This window comes from Salvelinus namaycush, chromosome 24 (assembly GCF_016432855.1).
Source record: "Salvelinus namaycush isolate Seneca chromosome 24, SaNama_1.0, whole genome shotgun sequence".
Lineage (NCBI taxonomy): Eukaryota > Metazoa > Chordata > Actinopteri > Salmoniformes > Salmonidae > Salvelinus > Salvelinus namaycush.
In genome coordinates, this window is record NC_052330.1 from 23489559 (window position 1) to 23507658 (window position 18100).

The 18100-nt window shown below is 42.2% G+C and overlaps 1 protein-coding gene across 1 annotated transcript in view; it reads right to left on the bottom strand.

The window, feature by feature from the left end:
• The window catches only part of LOC120019360 (MAM domain-containing glycosylphosphatidylinositol anchor protein 2-like), a 261309-nt gene that overhangs the window by 76401 nt on the left and 166808 nt on the right, over positions 1-18100 (bottom strand). Inside the window, exon 11 of the mRNA XM_038962652.1 lies at positions 14125-14273. Within this exon, the coding sequence (XP_038818580.1) occupies positions 14125-14273 (149 nt within the window). The remainder of the gene's footprint in view (positions 1-14124; positions 14274-18100) is intronic.

Sequence of the window (18100 nt, forward strand, 5' to 3'; positions counted from 1 at the left end):
ATTTATCATCAGCATAGGCTGAGAGATGAATAGGAGAAATATCCTCTGAAAGGTACACCCATTCAATGCGACTTCTAATGCTATTTAGTTGTGGCTCTATAGCGATGGCATATAACATTCCCGACATTGAACACCCCTGCCTAATACCTCCACACACTTTAAAAGGAGCACTCAAGCCACCGTTAACTTTCGATACACTTTCAATGTCACCATATATCACCCAGAGCTGAAACCAAATGCCTCAAAAGCGCGCCATAAGAATTGATGTTCAACTCAGTCAAATACCTTTTCCTGATCAATTGAAATTAGACCAGCATCCAACGCAATAGCCCTAGAGTTATCCAGAAAATCCAGAATTGGGGAAAAGTTATCCCCTATCTGCCTGCCGGGAACACAGTAGGACGGGTCCATGTGTATGATTTACCCCATCACCTCCCTCAGCCTGTTGTACAAAGCCTTGGACAGGATCTTATAATCAGTGCACAATAAGGCCACCAGCCTCCAGTTCTTCACCTCACTAGGGTCACCTTTTTTGGCAGTAGGGTGAGGACAGCCTCCTGCACCTTATCGGTAGTAACCCTCCGGTCAAACTATCATTAACTACTGCTAGCCAATCCTTCCCCAACATAGCCCAAAAATACTTTAAAAAGTAAATGGGAAGCCCATCATTGCCCGGTGCCCTACTATTTTCCATGCCTTTTAATGCAGTGTATAGGTCCTGCAAAGACAATGGTTGTTCTAGCTCAACCTGAGCTTCTGCAGCCACCTGTGGGAGCCCTTCAAATAACTGTTGTGTCACTGTTTTATCCTCTTTGCACTCACACTTGTATAGCTCAGCATAGAACTCTACTTCCCTCTTTCTAATTTCACTAGGGCTAGTGAGCTCCTGTCCAACAGCTGATTTGAGGCAATGAATAATTCTTCTCTGCCCATTATTTTTCTCTAAACCAAAGAAAATTTGGATGATGCATCCATTTCAGAGATTCCCTGAAACGTACTTCTCACCAATGCCCCATGTGCTCTGATACCCAGCAGGTTTGCCAATGTAGCTTTTTTTCTCTTGAGGGCCTGAGTATGGCCTCGAACTCCTGTGGTCTCAACAAACATCAGGAGTTCCACTATCTCAGACTCTAGGGCGTTCATTGATCTGGTGATATCTCTGGTGACGTTCATTGTGTACTGATTAAAGAATTGTTGAATCTGGATTTTCCCTGTATCCCACCACTGTTGAAGGGATACAAAACTGTCCTCTTGAGACCACCTCTCCCAGAAAAATGAAAACATTTCCTGAAGTGAGTATCACTCAACAACGGTATATTAAAATGCCAGTATGCGCTTTTGGGTTTTACAGCGTTAATATACACCACCTATGTTATTAAACAATGATCAGAAAATCCCACTGGGGTTAACACACTTGATTTACAGATCTGAGATTAATGCTCAAAACAATAAAATCTATCTAACCTGGCCAGAGAGATGGTGTTCTCTCTCACTTGGGCCCATGTGTACTGTCTCGTGCCTCCATGTTGACTCCGCCAAATATCACATTGTTCATGTTTCACAATAAGGTGTTTTTAAAAAAGTCCTTGAGGCTTTATGAGGTTCTTTGTGATTTCTGTCTAAATCACTGACTGTGCAGTTAAAGTCCCCAGCAATAAATATGTCATGACGTTGCCCTCTTTGGGTACAGCGAGCACTATCCCCCTCTCTCTGTCTCCTACACTCAGGCTGCTGCGACCTCAGGTCGTAAATTCCTGGAGGAGATTATCTCCTCATGGCCACAGTATAGAGAGAGAGTGAGTTTTCATATATAGAACAAATGAATTTCTTCCACCTCACAAAACTTGAGGTCCGAACAACATTTATGTTCTGAAGAAGGTATAAAAGATCGGTGAAGAATCCAGCTACGAACTGGTCCGTTTGGTACAATTTTGTGAAACTCATGGGAGACAATACGGCGACATTACCATAACGCTGTTTATATAATAGCCTCAGTTATGAGGCTTACATCTAATTGTTGTATAAGATGAATGAGTGAGGATGATACTGTTTGTGAAATTGTGTAATGGGATTTTGGACTGTTTAATGAAGGAAACTCCAATTCCCTTTGGAGTTTAACTAAATCAGAGGACCGCCCATGAGCACAGTTATGGTCGGGCACTATCTACAGACCCTTTTCTGCTCTTCCGAATAAAACCCCCACCCGGGTTTTCTATCACCAGACCAGCTTACCTCGATAACGAGAGGGCCAAGGTTTGAGAGGAGACCATCAACCTGAGTATAAGCTAAGTTTGAGTAGATGGCTGAATCTTTTAACCATACCACGTGGTTAAACTCATAGACTATCGATACCGACAGAATAAGAACAAGTCTTTGATATTAATTACTAGTCTACAGCTAGGAATTTCGTATCATTGAACGCGAAGACCGACAACCGCCGAACCATCTATTCTATAACGACATGAATGAATGTCATTCTGAACTATTCATTCTAACCATGACAGAGAGAGAGAGAGAGGATGGACAGACTCTCCAACAGAAACAAACTTTTCAACAGAGATCCCGACGACACACTGAGCGTAAATATATACACTGCTCAAAAAAATAAAGGGAACACTTAAACAACACAATGTAACTCCAAGTCAATCACACTTCTGTGAAATCAAACTGTCCACTTAGGAAGCAACACTGATTGACAATAAATTTCACATGCTGTTGTGCAAATGGAATAGACAACAGGTGGAAATTATAGGCAATTAGCAAGACACCCCCAATAAAGGAGTGGTTCTGCAGGTGGTGACCACAGACCACTTCTCAGTTCCTATGCTTCCTGGCTGATGTTTTGGTCACTTTTGAATGCTGGCGGTGCTTTCACTCTAATGGTAGCATGAGACGGAGTCTACAACCCACACAAGTGGTTCAGGTAGTGCAGCTCATCCAGGATGGCACATCAATGCGAGCTGTGGCAAGAAGGTTTGCTGTGTCTGTCAGCGTAGTGTCCAGAGCATGGAGGCGCTACCAGGAGACAGGCCAGTACATCAGGAGACGTGGAGGAGGCCGTAGGAGGGCAACAACCCAGCAGCAGGACCGCTACCTCCGCCTTTGTGCAAGGAGGAGCAGGAGGAGCACTGCCAGAGCCCTGCAAAATGACCTCCAGCAGGCCACAAATGTGCATGTGTCTGCTCAAACGGTCAGAAACAGACTCCATGAGGGTGGTATGAGGGCCCGACGTCCACAGGTGGGGGTTGTGCTTACAGCCCAACACCGTGCAGGACGTTTGGCATTTGCCAGAGAACACCAAGATTGGCAAATTCGCCACTGGCGCCCTGTGCTCTTCACAGATGAAAGCAGGTTCACACTGAGCATGTGACAGACGTGACAGAGTCTGGAGACACCGTGGAGAACGTTCTGCTGCCTGCAACATCCTCCAGCATGACCGGTTTGGCGGTGGGTCAGTCATGATGTGGGGTGGCATTTCTTTGGGGGGCCGCACAGCCCTCCATGTGCTCGCCAGAGGTAGCCTGACTGCCATTAGGTACCGAGATGAGATCCTCAGACCCCTTGTGAGACCATATGCTGGTGCGGTTGGCCCTGGGTTCCTCCTAATGCAAGACAATGCTAGACCTCATGTGGCTTGAGTGTGTCAGCAGTTCCTGCAAGAGGAAGGCATTGATGCTATGGACTGGCCCGCCCGTTCCCCAGACCTAATTCCAAGAGCACATCTGGGACATCATGTCTCGCTCCATCCACCAACGCCACGTTACACCACAGACTGTCCAGGAGTTGGCGGATGCTTTAGTCCAGGTCTGGGAGGAGATCCCTCAGGAGACCATCCGCCACCTCATCAGGAGCATGCCCAGGCGTTGTAGGGAGGTCATACAGGCACGTGGAGGCCACACACACTACTGAGCCTCATTTTGACTTGTTTTAAGGACATTACATCAAAGTTGGATCAGCCTGTAGTGTGGTTTTCCACTTTAATTTTGAGTGTGACACCAAATCCAGACCTCCATGGGTTGATAAATTTGATTTCCATTGATCATTTTTGTGTGATTTTGTTGTCAGCACATTCAACTATATAAAGAAAAAAGTATTTAATAAGAATATTTCATTCATTCAGATCTAGGATGTGTTATTTTAGTGTTCCCTTTATTTTTTTGAGCAGTGTATATTGATTGCAATTATTCCCGAATGAGTGAGCGTTCATGTGCAAAGGATTAGCATTTAAATTGTTATAATTATCAACTTTGTAGTGTCTGATCTCAGTTGACCCACACTTCCCTTTGTGTCCACCAAGCCGCGATACCAGTTTATCCCACTAGGGAAACTCCGTTATCATTTCCTTGTAACTATCTACTGTTTGTTTATGTATTTCTGTCAATTACTTAGTTAGTAAATAAATGATTTAAGACAATTGATGTATGGATGACTCATAGTGAAGACCGGGTTCGTGCAGATAACCAACAATTTACAACGTTTGAAATGAGACTAACGTGAGGTAAAGAATAATTCATTAATCAGAAGACTAAGTGATCAGATATTAATATCTGAAAGTTATATTAGGAAAATTATAACTTTGTAATCTGACTATTTTCCTTGGTGCCCGACTTCCTAGTTAATTACAGTTACATGATTAAGTAGTTCAATCACGTAATAATAATTACAGAGAATTGTTGATAAAGATTAATCTTCAGTTTAATGATGCCAAAGACACGACAAATAAATAATCCTCAGTATTACATTTCTCAATGGTATTTGATAATGTCTCTAAAAAACAAACCCTCTCAACTGCCACTACTGGGGCATATACATTTATCAGACACATTGTGATGTTTTCATATCTGGCTCTAACTTTTAATAACCTCTCCTCAACCTCATATGACAAAGGCAAAAACCCTCTTGAAAACAGGATGGCCACACCCCCACTTTTTGAGTTTTTGTGACAACACACCACTGCCCCCCCACTCCTGTTGACACATAACTTCATTTTCCATATTACTATGCATTTCTTGTAGAAAACTTATGTCACTTCCCTTTCCCTTTATTAACTCATACACTACGGCTCTTTTTTAACGTCTCTCGCCCCATTTACGTTTAAAACGTCTTAAAACTGCTCATGGCTGAAAGAAAATGCAGAGTAAGAGACAGAAAACACATTTCTTTACAGAGTTAAAGCTGCAACTGAACTCTTTCATTTCCTTTAGAATTTAAATCACTTGTCACTCTCGTGACCACTTCCTTTGAGTCTAGAGATTTCAGGGCTTGTCAAACCTCCCACCGTTATTCTTGACATCAGAAATGTTGTGGATTCAATAAACAATTAACTTTCAGGAAAAAAAATCTCTTACATTATAATCCTGCATATATTTCTTCCCTTTTGTCAAATTAAAAAAATGACATACCTTCTCATTCCCATACCTCCCTTCCACTCCATTTCTCTCGCTATTTTGTTGTGACGCATCAGATGCATCACTACCGCTATCGTCCCCCAAAGAAAATTCCACCTCTACAACCTGTTTATCTTCAACCTCTACCTTCCTCTTGGAATTAGAACCTTTGCCACCCCTTAAATTCTTCCTCTTACTCCTCGGTACTTTAAAAACAGCTGCTTACTTTTCCATTGTTGCACTCTCCTCTTGAACTCCCATTTCATTTTCCCAGCACCCACTCAGCAACCTCAATATTCTTTTTTCCTGACCTACCACAATTGCCCCCGTAGCCACACTGCTTTCCTTTCCTACTTTTCCCACCACATCTGCCCAACTTCTCCCTTCCCCTGAACCCGGTTTAGCCTGCATCCCTTCTCGGTGGTGCTTTAGCTATACCAGCGCTACAGCTGCTACCGGGCTCTGTGCTCGTTCTCTGGACAATAACGTACCAAATGCCACTCTCTTCCACAACCAAAGAATTTCATTCATTCAGTAGAAGCGTAGAACACATAATCAAATCCGTAAATCTTAAAACTGAACGCTAATTTCAGTTCGTCAGTATCCTTCTTTAAAATCATGTGCACTTGTCTCCTATGAGACACGACATGTTTCAGCAAAGGAGATTAGCATCCAAAAATAACCTTCTTTATTGTAGATATAAATTGACCATGACGAGATAACTCTCGCTCCAACACTTCATCTCTAACAAATGGTGGCACGTTAGAAAGTATAACTTTATTCGTCGGATTCATAAGAGGAAATACCAACGTCTGTGTATCCTGCATCACAACACCACTCTCAACTATCGTATTCACCTTTTCAATGGAATCTAAGAATATCAGTACAGCGCTATTCATCCTTGAGGCTGATTTTATGCTATCATACTCAATGATAGTGGCCACTGCTAAACATTCTTCCACAGAACACCCTGCCGCAGCAGGATTCTTTACCCAATGCCGCTGACTAAGTTTTTCAAACTCCAAACCTCCACGAGTGGCCATTGCAACCAGCCCCTCCCGCTGGTTGCGCCCTCGAGAAAACCAACCTCACCACTCCTATACGTGCTTAGTGATAGTGAGACAGTATAACCTTACAACAACTAAACTACTCAATATACACTACGGTTCAAAAGTTTGGGGTCACTTAGAAATGCCCTTGTTTTGAAAGAAAAGCAATTTTATTGTCCATTAAAATAAAATAAAATAGATCAGAAATACAGTGTGGAAATTGTTAATATTGTAAATGACTATTGTAGCTGGAAACGGGCTGATTTTCTATGGAATATTTACATAGGAGTACAGAGGCCCATTATCAGCAACCATCACTCCTGTGTTCCAATGGCACGTTGTGTTACAGTAGCTAATTCAAGTTTATCATTTTAAAAGGCTACTTGATCATTAGAAAACCCTTTTGCAATTATGTTAGCACAGATGAAAACGGTTGTTCTGATTAAAGAAGCAATACATCTTTAGATTAGTTGAGTATCTGGAGCATCAGCATTTGTGGGTTTGATTACCTCTGAAACTCGTCAGTGTATTCTTGTTCTGAGAAATGAAGGCTATTCCATGCGAGAAATTGACAAGAAACTGAAGATCTCGTACAACGCTGTGTACTACTCCCTTCACAGAACAGCGCAAACTGTCTCTAACCAGAATAGAAAGAGGAGTGGGAGGCCCCGGTGCATAACTGAGAAACAGGACAAGTACATTAGAGTGTCTAGTTTGAGAAACAGACGCCTCACAAGTCCTCAATTGGCAGCTTCATTAAATAGTACCCGCAAAACACCAGTCTCAACGTCAGTCTGAGATATGGCTTTTTCTTTGCAACTCTGCCTAGAAGGCCAGTATCCCGGAGTCGCCTCCTCACTGTTGACATTGAGACTGGTGTTTTGCGAGTACTATATAATAAAGCTGCTTTATACAATAGTCATTTACAACATTAACAATGTTTACACTGTATTTCTGATCAATGTGATGTTATTTAAATGGACCAAAAATTTGCTTTTCTGAGATGGGATGAAGCGAGAGAGAGAGAGATGGGATGAAGCGAGAGAGAGAGAGAGATGGGATGAAGCGAGAGAGAGAGAGAGATGGGATGAAGCGAGAGAGAGAGAGAGAGAGAGAGAGAGAGAGAGAGAGATGGGATGAAGCGAGAGAGAGAGAGAGAGATGGGATGAAGCGAGAAAGAGATGGGATGAAGCGAGAGAGAGATGGGATGAAGCGAGAGAGAGAGAGAGAGAGAGAGAGAGAGATGGGATGAAGCGAGAAAGAGATGGGATGAAGCGAGAGAGAGATGGGATGAAGCGAGAGAGAGATGGGATGAAGCGAGAGAGAGAGAGAGAGATGGGATGAAGCGAGAGAGAGAGAGAGAGAGAGAGATGGAATGAAGCGAGAAAGAGATGGGATGAAGCGAGAGAGAGATGGGATGAAGCGAGAGAGAGAGAGAAAGAGATGGGATGAAGCGAGAGAGAGAGAGAGAGAGAGAGAGAGAGAGAGAGAGAGAGAGAGAGAGAGAGAGAGAGAGAGAGAGAGAGAGAGAGAGAGAGATGGGATGAAGCGAGAGAGAGAGAGAGATGGGATGAAGCGAGAGAGAGAGAGATGGGATGAAGCGAGAGAGAGAGAGAGAGAGAGAGAGAGAGAGAGAGAGAGAGAGAGAGAGAGAGAGAGAGAGAGAGAGAGAGAGAGAAGAAAGAGGGTTATATTTTCTCCTAGAGGATCGGTTGTAGGATAGCAGAGACTGGAAAAGAGGATTGTAACAGCTTCTGCATCACAATTAGTCTCCATATGCCTGGGTGAATGTTTGAAGCCAGGCTAGAGAGGGAGAGAGAGGAGAGAGGGAAAGAGAGAAGCGATAGATGAGTTTGTAATGATGCAATGTGTGTGTGTGTACACGTGCGTGTGTGTTTGTTAGGCCAGAGACAATTAAGTAATTAACTAGAGTGTGTCTGCTCTGTAATTACCGATTGAGAGTTGTCATTAAGTTAGGTTCACAGGTAAATCTGCTTTTGTCTGTTATTGATAATTGTACACAGGCTGTAACTGCTTGCGCCAACCTTTTTAATTTACACTCTACCACAGAGTACAAAAGGCACCTCTGCTAATTGGCATGAATTGAAAGGGTTCGGGATGAGAGTTGAGGAAGTGTGTGTATATGAGTGCCCAGGAGCGTTCGTGTGTGAGTGTGCATGCATGTGTGTGTGTGCATGTATGAGGAAGTAGTAACTGCTGTTAACGGCAGATGGAGGCCTTAAATGCCAATCTTGGCTTCAGAACCACTCTGCCTCAAACTGACTGAGCAAATGGAAGCTGATGAATCCATCTTTCCACCATCAGGGAACAGAATTGTCTTTTAAATAATTAAATCAAACTACAATTTCTCATTACAGAACCCGTTTACTATTTGAACGTGATTTCCAACAATGGGTCTCTGTTCGACTTCCTTAAGTTTGGTGCTTCTGTTTTATTTCCCCATTATTGTTTGTTTGACTCGTCGCCACTTGACGCAATTATTATTTTCTGCGTATGCCATTACCTTTCACTCAAAGTGTTTGTTAACAGGAAGTCAGACAGAGGCAGAGTGCCTTATCACATGTAACTTCACTTGACTGCAGCAACAGTTTGTGGGATTTGCACGGGAACTTTAAGAATCAGAGGAGTTGCTCAAAGAGACGAGCGGGAGCAGAGTGAAACGTAGGACTAATCAAAGTGGCTTCGCAACATTACGAGAGAGGATGAAAGAGAGAGGGAGAGAGATAAAGAGAGAGAGAGAGGGAGAAAGAGAGGGGGCAGTGAGAGAGAGAAAGAGAGGGGGCAGTGAGAGAGGGGAAGGGGGACAGAGAGAGAGAGAGATTGGCTGCATGTAATTAGTCTGCTGCTATTGATCTGTGTTGCTCCTCACCCAGCGTACTGATCCAACACTGACTGACAGATCAATTGACTGAGGAGGAGAGCGAGAGAGGGAGAAAGAGAGAGACAGAGCAGAGTAAGAAGGAAAAGACTGTCATTGCCTCATTGGAATGAAAGAGAGAAGGAAGGAAAGAGAAAGAGAGAGAGTAAAAAGGAAAAGGCTTCCTTGCCTTGAAGTAGTGAGTTACAGAAGCAGGGCCAGAAGGGAGGAGACAGACAGACAGACAGACAGACAGACAGACAGACAGACAGACAGACAGACAGACAGACAGACAGACAGACAGACAGACAGACAGACAGACAGACAGACAGACAGACAGACAGACAGACAGACAGACAGACAGACAGACTGACTGACAGATAGACAGAGAGCAGCCAAGGTGATCTGTGATCCTGCGTTGTACTTCTCCTCACTCCTACGTTCCTTCCTTTCAACTATGGTTTCACACTGTCTCTCCTCAGCCCGACCGGCCTAGCTTGCCCGTTCGCCTGTCTGTCCAGGCCCCAGACGATAACAGAGAGCCATTCATTACAGAGGCATAAAGCCCACCAGCCCTCAGTATTAATTCAAAGGCAGCGGTGAGGGGGACTGATAATGATTCTGTGTGAATGGAAGAGGAACAGAACAGAACAGGTGTAGTATTAGCTGGTCTGCTCTGGCTATAAATAGCAGGTAGAGGAGAGGAGGACTGGTGTGGAGGAAGAGTGGTCCACGTGCCAACGCTTTCATTACTGCACCACTGTCTCAGCGCGCCCCACTCAGTGTCCTACCAGGGTTATCTAAGCATTTATTTATTTATGAAGGGGGGAGCCTCTCCTCCTACATCCCTTCCTCTCACTCTCCCTCTCTTGCTCTTCTATGCTCCCTGTCTTCTCCTACATCCCTTCCTCTCACTCTCCCTCTCTTGCTCTTCTATGCTCCCTGTCTTCTCCTTACTCGTTCATGTTCCATCGATTTCACAATCGCCAAGAGGGATGAGATCAGAACGCTCATCGCAAAGGAAGAAAATTGGAAAAGTAAAAAAGGGTCAAGATAATTTCTTGGCAGATGAAACATAAAGGAGAGCATCACCCAGATGAAAGGAGAGGCTCACCCAGATGAAACATGAAAGAGAGGCTCACCCAGATGAAACATGAAAGAGAGGCTCACCCAGATGAAACATGGAGAGGCTCACCCAGATGAAACATGGAGAGGCTCACCCAGATGAAACATGAAGGAGAAGTAAATGTTACCGATAAGCCCATTCTCAGCCTCTTCTCAGCGTATGCCTCCTGTATCTAAGACAACAGCAGGTCAAGGATACCCAGCCAAGTTGAGATGAGGGGGGGGGCGGAAAGAAAATGTATTCTCACAAACAACGATTTTCTGCTTGCAAGGTAGGAGATAAAAAACACAAAAGCAAGAGAGAGCAGACAGGAAGGCCTATTTCCTTTTTTCTTTCTCTCTCCAAACAACAGCAAAACAGATTAGAATGTTAATGTGATTGCTGAATTACTGTGGGCCCATTTTAGCACCGGCACAGAATTAATCTGTGAAATTGTGAAAAGGACCAGTTGAATGCCAGCGAAGGAAGAGTAAATGTATCTTCCTGGCAAGGGCTCAAACAACAGCCTGCCTGGCAAGCAGGAAGCCGGCGTATCATTGGCTCCAACGACGAATGAACGAATCACGAGAGCGCATCCTCATTTATTACCAAACAGGCCGATAGAGATCGTTGACAGAAAAATCATTGCGGTACACAAACAAGCTTGGTTTTAACTTTTTATGGCTGCAGGGGCAGTATTGAGTAGCTCTGTTTAAGGTGCCCATTTCAAACGGCCTCGTACTCAATTCTTGCTCGTACAATATGCATATTATTGTTATTATTGGATAGAAAACACTCTCTAGTTTCTATAGCCGTTTGAATTATGTCTCTGAGTGGAACAGAACTCATTCTACAGCACTTTTCCTGATATGGTGTGAGATTTCAGACATCTTGGCCCCTGCTCCCAGGTCAGTTCATAAGTCCCTGTGAAGGCTATGATGCTACAAACACTGCCTACGCCTTCCTCTAGATGTCAGTAAGAGGTGACAATTTGAATGGAGTCGATTGCGCAATCAGGGCCTGTATAAAACGACAAAGACCGGATGTACCGTTCTTTTCCTGCTGCGCCTGACGCACGATGTACGTTGGACCTGCTCTCTTTCCAAGCTTGGGTTTAGCCAGTAATATTTCGCCGGTCATGTTTTTACTCGTTATAGGTGTTAAAGACATCATAAGGTAGTTAATTTAAACCGTTTTATAGCAATTTATATCCGTTTAGTGCGATTTTGAGGCAATTCTTGGTGATGCACTTTGAAGCTTTGGGCACGTTTCCAGTACCGGTCGAACGTTAGTGGGCATTTCGACGGACAAGCGGACATCTTTCGACCAAAAGAAGATTAGACCCAAGAAAGGATACATTGCCCAAGATTCTGATGGAAGATCACCTCATAGTAAGAAATATTTAAGATGATAAATCGTTGTTCTGTCGAAAAATTTTAAACGCATATTCCGCCATTTTGTTTGGTATAGCTTCGCTTGGCGAACCCTGTATTGCACAGTAAGGATAATTTTAGAAATGTAATTCAGCGATTGCATTAAGAACTAATTTGTCTTTCGATAGCTGTCCAACTTATATTTTTTTAGTCAAGTTTATGAATAGTTATCCATGAGACAAGATCACTGTGAAAGATGGCGTCCGACATTTTCAGGCTAGTTTTGCTAGTATTGTCATTGTATAACCACGGTTGTTTGTGGCTAAATATGCACATTTTCGAACAAACTCTATATGTATGTTGTAATATGATGTTACAGGAGTGTCATCGGAAGAATTCTGAGAAGGTTAGTGAAAAAATTAATATATTTTGGCGATGATAACGATATCGCTCTCTTTGGCTTGAATCAATGGTCGGGTAACGTTTGCATATGTGGTATGCTAATATAACGATTTATTGTGTTTTCGCTGTAAAACTCTTAGAACATCTGAAATATTGTCTGAATTCACAAGATCTGTGTCTGTCCATTGCTGTGAGCTGTGTATTTTTAAGAAATGTTTTATGATTAGTAATTAGTTAATACACGTTGCTCTGTGTATTTATTCTAGTCGAGTTGTGATGGTGGGTGCAATTGTAAACTATGATTTATACCTGAAATATGCACATTTTTCTAACAAAACCTATGCTATACAATAAATATGTTATCAGACTGTCATCTGATAAGGTTTTGTCTTGGTTAGTGGCTATCAACATCTTTATTTGGCCGAATTGGTGATAGCTACTGGTGGAGAGAAAAAATGGTGGACAAAGAAAAATGGTGTCTTTTGCTAACGTGGTTAGCTAATAGATTTACATATTTTGTCTTCCCTGTAAAACATTTTAAAAATCTGAAATGGTGGCTTTATTCACAAGATCTGTATCTTTCATTTGGTGTCTTGGACTTGTGATTTAATGATATTTAGATGCTACTATTTAATTGTGACGCTATGCTAGCGATGCTAATCAGTGTGGGGGGGGGTGGGGGATGTTGTCATAGGTGTACCGACCTCGGGCTTGCAGCCATAAGAGGTGTGTTTTTCAAACGTAAATTCCTGACGGGGTGTAGAATGAAACAAATATGGAATTATACTAACAGAATAGAACGGCAGGTATAAGACTCACTCAGTTTGGGCAGAGATGTGAGGAGGTCAGTTCAGGAGGCTTTACTGTCGCCTGTAATGCAGTGGTTCTGAATAAGAGCTTCTTCTGAACCGATAAAGGCCAACAGAAACTACAACATACAGACCTTAAAGCAATGTCTGAATACAGTATCTTCCTTTAATGGTGGTGGTTATTGTGATCAAGCCTGACACGATCAACAGTTTCTCAGCCCATCAACAGACTGTGTAGAGACCTAGCCCACATTACTATATGTTGTGAAAGTCAATGCCTGCTGTGACCATAAGGAGGGAGCCACTTTGTCACAGTAGGGGATTATTATGGGTAAAATGAAAGAGACCACATATAGTGGCATCAAGCCTCAGCTTAACCACGCTACCAACATGCTAATGTTGTGAAACATTTGAGGCAAAGACACATAGAAGCTAGACACAACAGTGTTCACATGGCCATGTAGCTGAACCTTTTACCTAACAACACAATAGACTACTACAACCAATACAACTTGCAATACCATAAAGTACAATGCAACACTACTATAATCCACTCTGGGACAATTCAGAAGGCATCACCGCAAGCACACTATACAAACGCCCACTAGACTGGATGGATGCTTTATTGGGTGAAAACGCTTCTTGACAGGGGACTGTTGTCTTTCACCACGATGTAGGAAGTGTGAGACTGAGAGAAAGAGAAATCAGACAAGGAGAGAGAAAAAGAGACCCAGAGAGAGAGAGAGAGGATGAGAGAATTAGAAATTGTGAGAGAGTGAGGAAAGGAGAGAGAGATTGACATTCTTAAAGTAGCCTGGGCCGACCACCAATCAATGCTGACTGTAATCGGAAGCCTTTCCTCTATCTGAAGGTAAAAAGGTCCGACGGCTCCCATTCCCTTCTCCACATGATCCTCTCTCTCCACAGGCCCGATGGAGCCGTCCAAGGAGAACAATACGAGTTGGGAATATCCAGAGAGCCTCTATGTCCATGACGTTTATTACTGCTATTCTCTCTATCATGTCACTTTTCTGTCATCTGTAAAGGCCTTTTTATGTCCAGGGTTGGGGTTAGGGTCAGCAAACACCCACATGCACACACACACACACACAAACTTCTACCTGACGTATGCCGAGGCGGTAGGCCACGATGCGATCCACAGCGTTGGGGTTCATCTGGGTCCACTGCAGTTTGAAGCCATAGACTCTAGGCCGGTTCTGCCACAGCGGACTGTACGTGTCGTAGTAGAACTCTGGAGGATACGCTTTCCCTGTAAATACAAACAAACATTTACAACTAATTAAATATTTTTGTATTTCAACTTCCACTGTTCCGCTTTATCTGTGGCATCAAGGGAGTAAGGAACCCAAGCCATATGTGACCGACCATATGTGGCCATACGCCTAGTTTCCTGAAACAGGTCACATATGTACCAGAGATACTGAATCAAGCTAAATAAGAGGGCCATGTGAATTGCTGTAAAAAAAAGTCGACCATTGTAAAAAAAACAAACACATACTGCACATTGTCGTTTTTCTTTCAGGTTGCCAAAATGCAAACATGTCATGTTGAGTATTACTCCACAAAATGGCTGCAATGCATCAACCATGAGAGTTACCTCCAATAACCAGTATTTTTTGAAACTGCACTGTTGGTTAGGGGCTCGTAAGTAAGCATTTCACTGTAAGGTTGTATTCGGCGCATGTGACTCATAAACTTTGATTTGATTTGGCCTGTTTTTGACCAGTTTGATAAGGAGTCAGTGGTGTTCGTTCTTTTGTACTGACAGAAACTTGTTTTCACAGAAGTGTGTCGATCTTTCTCATACATTGTGTCAATAAAGCTGTATCCTTTGATGGAAGCCACAAGGTCAGCTGTGTTATTGTCAGAACAGGGAAAAAAAGTGCTGTAGGGAAGAGTGTGGTAAATTGAGCCAAAGGGTTAGTTTAGCCACCCTTGTTTCTAGGAAACCATACGCAAAATGAATCATGTGACCAAATATTTAGGAAGAGGTCATCATTTCATGTGAGTCTGTGAAGGAAGAAACCACATGGAAAAAATGGTAAGCAAGTTAGGTCCAAAAAACGGTGAAATAAATGTATTGTGTTAGAGGTTTCATGATTCTTGTATCTTAACCCAAGTGTACATCAGCTGGGGTCTCTATAAGTTTCAGTACTAGGTCCTAAACCTAGCAAACTTAGCATGAAAGTGCATCGTTGTAGCTGTGTGGGCTAATATAGTCAAAATGTTTGCCATGGGGTAAGTTGAGCCATTAGTCACCATATCCTATACAAATGATGATTACATTGTCATTTTTATGCATAATGTGCATAGTATGTGTGCAATGTGTCATGAATATGAACTCAAGATTTGTATTGTTACAGAGCAGACATCATCATATCCTGTGTATACAAACGTAAAACAAGCAGGGGTCTAGCCCACCTTGAGGTTCTTAAAGAGCAGCCCAGGAGGTGAGAGAAGGGAAGAAGTCCATTCAAGCAGCAGCAAGGGATGATAAATAGACTGATCGACACTGAGTAGATACATTGACACTAAAAGAAAATGAACATGTACCTGTGTGAATGAGAGGTAACGATAGAGCAGCTGAGGCACACGAGCTGTGTTCGAATACTCCTACTAACCACACTAACTGCACTATTTGGGAAGTAAATTGAGTATGTAGTACGCTTATTGGTCATAGCATGGATAGAGTTAGTATGCCAAAAGTTCCCGGATGTCGTACTACATTTGCCAAAATACGAAGTATACACTATTTCTGTACTTTTAGGGCTCTTAATGCAATTCTTCAGGAAATGGCCGTGGCTTCACAACGTCTTTAGATTTGAAGAAAATGGCGGAAAATATGCAGCTGAAGTCCGACGAGAGCGGAAACAAATTAATTGCTTTAACTAATTATGACAAAAGTTAAGAAAATGTTGAGCAATGTAATAAAGTAATGACTTTCCAAATTATTTACGCTACCCGTTATGTTGGCTGACAATGTGTTGGCTACGCTATCCTTACTAACCGCATAATAATACATTGAACTTGCCAGTATATTAACGATATGCTATCTAACTAGCCAGCGTTTATTGACTTGATTATTCACGTCATTCTTAGCTAAGTGGTATAGTCGTTGTGCGTTCCCAATGGAAATAAATTAGCTCTGGCTATCTACTCCGATTTCAGAATACTCTCGTCTGAGAGCACCAGCCGTTAACATGAGCCCGTCCTCCCCAATTAAGGTGCCACCAACCTCCTGTGCTATGTATGGTGGGCTGAAGTGGGCTGCTTGACATACAGTATTCAATATTTAAAGAAGAGAGACAGAGAGCCAACATAAATACATTTCTCACAGGTCAAAGAAAACACATTAATACTTAGAAACCAACATTCAAGAGGAGATTATCTAAAGACAGTATAACATTATTCTCCCTGTGACCACCCAGAAATCTGAAACTGTTCAAACAGCTATATCTGTTGATTTCTAATAGCGATAGTCGAGACTGAGGCTAATGCTAACTGAAATGAAGCGATGCAGTGATCTGACAATATGAAGTTGAGACAACATGTATTAGAGCTGTCAACCTATCAGTACTCCGTCTGAAGAGTGTGAACCAATCAGCAGAGTTTATCCCACAGGCTGGGAAGTGTGAACCAATCAGACCGCAGGCTGGTAGGAGTGTAAATCAATCAGACGTACATCAAGTGTCTGTCATATTGGAAACAACTAACTTTTTTTGACACATCACATACGCTGCTGCCACTGTTTATTATCTATGCTGTTGCCTAGTCACTTTATTCCTAGTTATATGTACAGTACCAGTCAAAAGTTTGGACACACCTACTCATTCAAGAGTTTTTCTTTATTTTTCTATTTTCTACATTGTAGAATAATAGTGAAGACATCAAAACACATACAGAATCATGTAGTAACCAAAAAAGTGTTCAATCTAAATATATTTTGGATTTTAGATTCTTCAAAGTAGTACTGTACATATTTACCTGAATTACCTCGTACCCCTGCACATCGACTCGGTACTGGTATCCTGTGTATATAGCCAAGTTATCGTTACTCATTGCGTATTTATTATTACTTTTATTATTACGTGTTTTGTATTCTATTATTTCTGTATTTTTGTTATCTCTGCATTGTTGGGAAGGGCCCGTAAGTAAGCATTTCACTGTTAGTCCACACCTGTTGTCTACGAATCATGTGACAAATAACATTTGATTTGATTTAATTAAAGAACTGGATAACCTATTTATACAGAACATCAGGGAAAAGTTCACTGGGCTAAATGTCTAGGCCCTCATTTATCAATGTTGCATACGAACAGAAATGTTTGTAAACCATGCGTGCGATCATTTCTAAGCAAAGTGTGGGATTTATCAAGTTGTACATTTGTACAGCTGAAAACGGTTGTTCTGATTAAAGAAGCAATCAGTCTTTAGACTAGTTGAGTATCTGGAGCATCAGCGTTTCTGGGTTTGATTACAGGCTCAAAATTGCCATGTTGGCGAACAGAAATTAGAGACATTTCTTGCAGATTCAAAGGGAAGGTTTGTGATCATAAATGATCCTTTAGGGTGGTTATTTATGTAAATGAGACTTCACGTGCACTAGCACAATGTTTAAGAACGTGTCTGATTTATCAAGGCAAAATACTTACAGGTGTGTGTAAATCAAGAGTATGAGCAATTGATAAATACCAACTTTTTTGTACTTGCAAACATTCTACATTTTCTTCGTACGAGTTCATTTAGAAGCTTTTCTACAAGCTTTTCTACACAACATTGATAAATGAGGGCCCTGGTTCACAAAATCATGGCTTTAAGGCTAGTTTGTTTGTCACGCCCTGACCATAGAGAGCCTTTTAATTCTCTATTTTGGTTAGGTCGGGGTCTGACTAGGGTGGGTAATCTAGGTTGTTTTATTTCTATGTTAGCCTGGTATGGTTCCCTATCGGGGATCATATTTAGGCAGCCATTTCCCCACTGTGTTTTGTGGGATCTTGTAGTTGCCTGTGAGCACTCCATAGCTTCACGTGTCATTTGCTCTTTATTGTTTTTTGTGCGGTTCACTTCTAATAAAAT